Source organism: Acanthisitta chloris, unplaced genomic scaffold (genome assembly GCF_000695815.1).
Source record: "Acanthisitta chloris isolate BGI_N310 unplaced genomic scaffold, ASM69581v1 scaffold10574, whole genome shotgun sequence".
NCBI classification, from domain to species: domain Eukaryota; kingdom Metazoa; phylum Chordata; class Aves; order Passeriformes; family Acanthisittidae; genus Acanthisitta; species Acanthisitta chloris.
Window position 1 is genome coordinate 1 of NW_008668759.1, and position 1,341 is coordinate 1,341.

Genomic DNA, 1,341 nt, shown 5'->3' on the forward strand with positions numbered 1-1,341 from the left:
ATTGAAAAGGAGCTGACCATGTGCATCCTTTTCCTGCTTTGATTCTTTGGTTTTCTGTGCTTTGAAGCTGAAACCTGAGAAACAGGCCAAGTCTGGAAGTCTGCTGGATCTCTTTCGGAAGAAGCACCTCCGGAATGTCACTTTAATCATGTCATGTGCCTGGTAAGACATCCCCTGCTCCTCTTTGTGTTCTTGTTTCTGGCTATTTAGGATGCTATGTGGTTTTTAAAAAAGCTTAGAGCCATTCCATCTTTGGCAGTCCTGTGGTATTCCTTTGGTTTTATGTCCCCTTGGAAATGCTGTGCCTTGGTCTAAATGTTGTCACTGGAGATCAATATTGCATTTACTCATGGCTAATAGATACGCTCATTGCCACCCTGCCTGACTTTCAGGTTTGTGAACAGCTTTGTCTACTATGGACTGAGTCTGAATGTGACAAATTTTGGCCTGGACATCTACCTGACTCAGCTTGCCTTTGGAGCAGTGGAAATCCCAGCCCGCATTGGTTGTATCTTTGCGCTGCAGTGGTTTGGGAGGAGAAAAACCCAGGCTGTTCTCCTGGTACTGAGTGGCCTCGTGTGTCTGATCATCAAAAAAACCTGAAGGTGCTTCATCCCCCCCTGAGAGGACATCCTCTGGGAGAGGAGGGGAGAGAACCCCAACCCTTCCTTTGCTGGTGCAGGTCCTGTCCTCCCAGCTAGGCTGGCTTGCATCCCTCAGGGCTTGAGCTGACCATGGTGCTGTGGACGCAAGGGACCTCATTAACCCCCAAAGGCCCATTCCAATCAGCAAACATTTGCTTGCCTAGCAAGTTTCTTAGGAACTGCAGAGATAGGGCAAGGGTTAATGGGTTCAAGTTGAAGGAGAGGAAATTTAGGCTAGATATTAGGCAAAAATTTTTTACTGTGAGGATGGTGAGACATTGGAACAGGTTGCCAAGGGAAGTAATGGATGTCCCAACCCTGGTGGTCTTGAAAGCCAGGCTGGATGAGGCCTTGAGCAACCTGGTCTAGTGGGGAGGTGTCTCTGCTAATGGCAGGGTGTTGGGGCTAGATGATCTTTAAGGTCCATTCCAACCCCTAAAATTCTATGATTCTATGATATGACATGATTCAATGATAGCAGAGGGTAGAGCTGAGCCCTGTAGGCCACCTGTAAGCAGAACTGTCCTCTAGCAAAATTAATGGTTGGGCAGGTGAGATGATGGATGCAGAATGTGCTGAAGGTGGCCACCAGGCCAGAGCTGCTCGGTCCATACTCAGGCACTGTCAGAGGCAATGGTTCCCTGCAGGTGACACTGTTGTCACCACGCATCCCCAGTCCCCATCTGTGAGTGCTGCT

At 48.8% G+C, this 1,341-nt stretch overlaps 1 protein-coding gene across 1 annotated transcript in view; it reads left to right on the top strand.

The window, feature by feature from the left end:
* Window positions 1–67: 67 nt before the first annotated feature.
* Window positions 68–1,341, top strand: part of LOC103800673 (solute carrier family 22 member 13-like) — a gene marked incomplete at its 5' end in the record, with an annotated part of 2,367 nt that continues 1,093 nt past the window's right edge. The window contains 2 exons of the mRNA XM_009073056.1: window positions 68–162; window positions 393–591. Coding sequence (XP_009071304.1) covers window positions 68–162; window positions 393–591 — 294 coding nt within the window. The remainder of the gene's footprint in view (window positions 163–392; window positions 592–1,341) is intronic.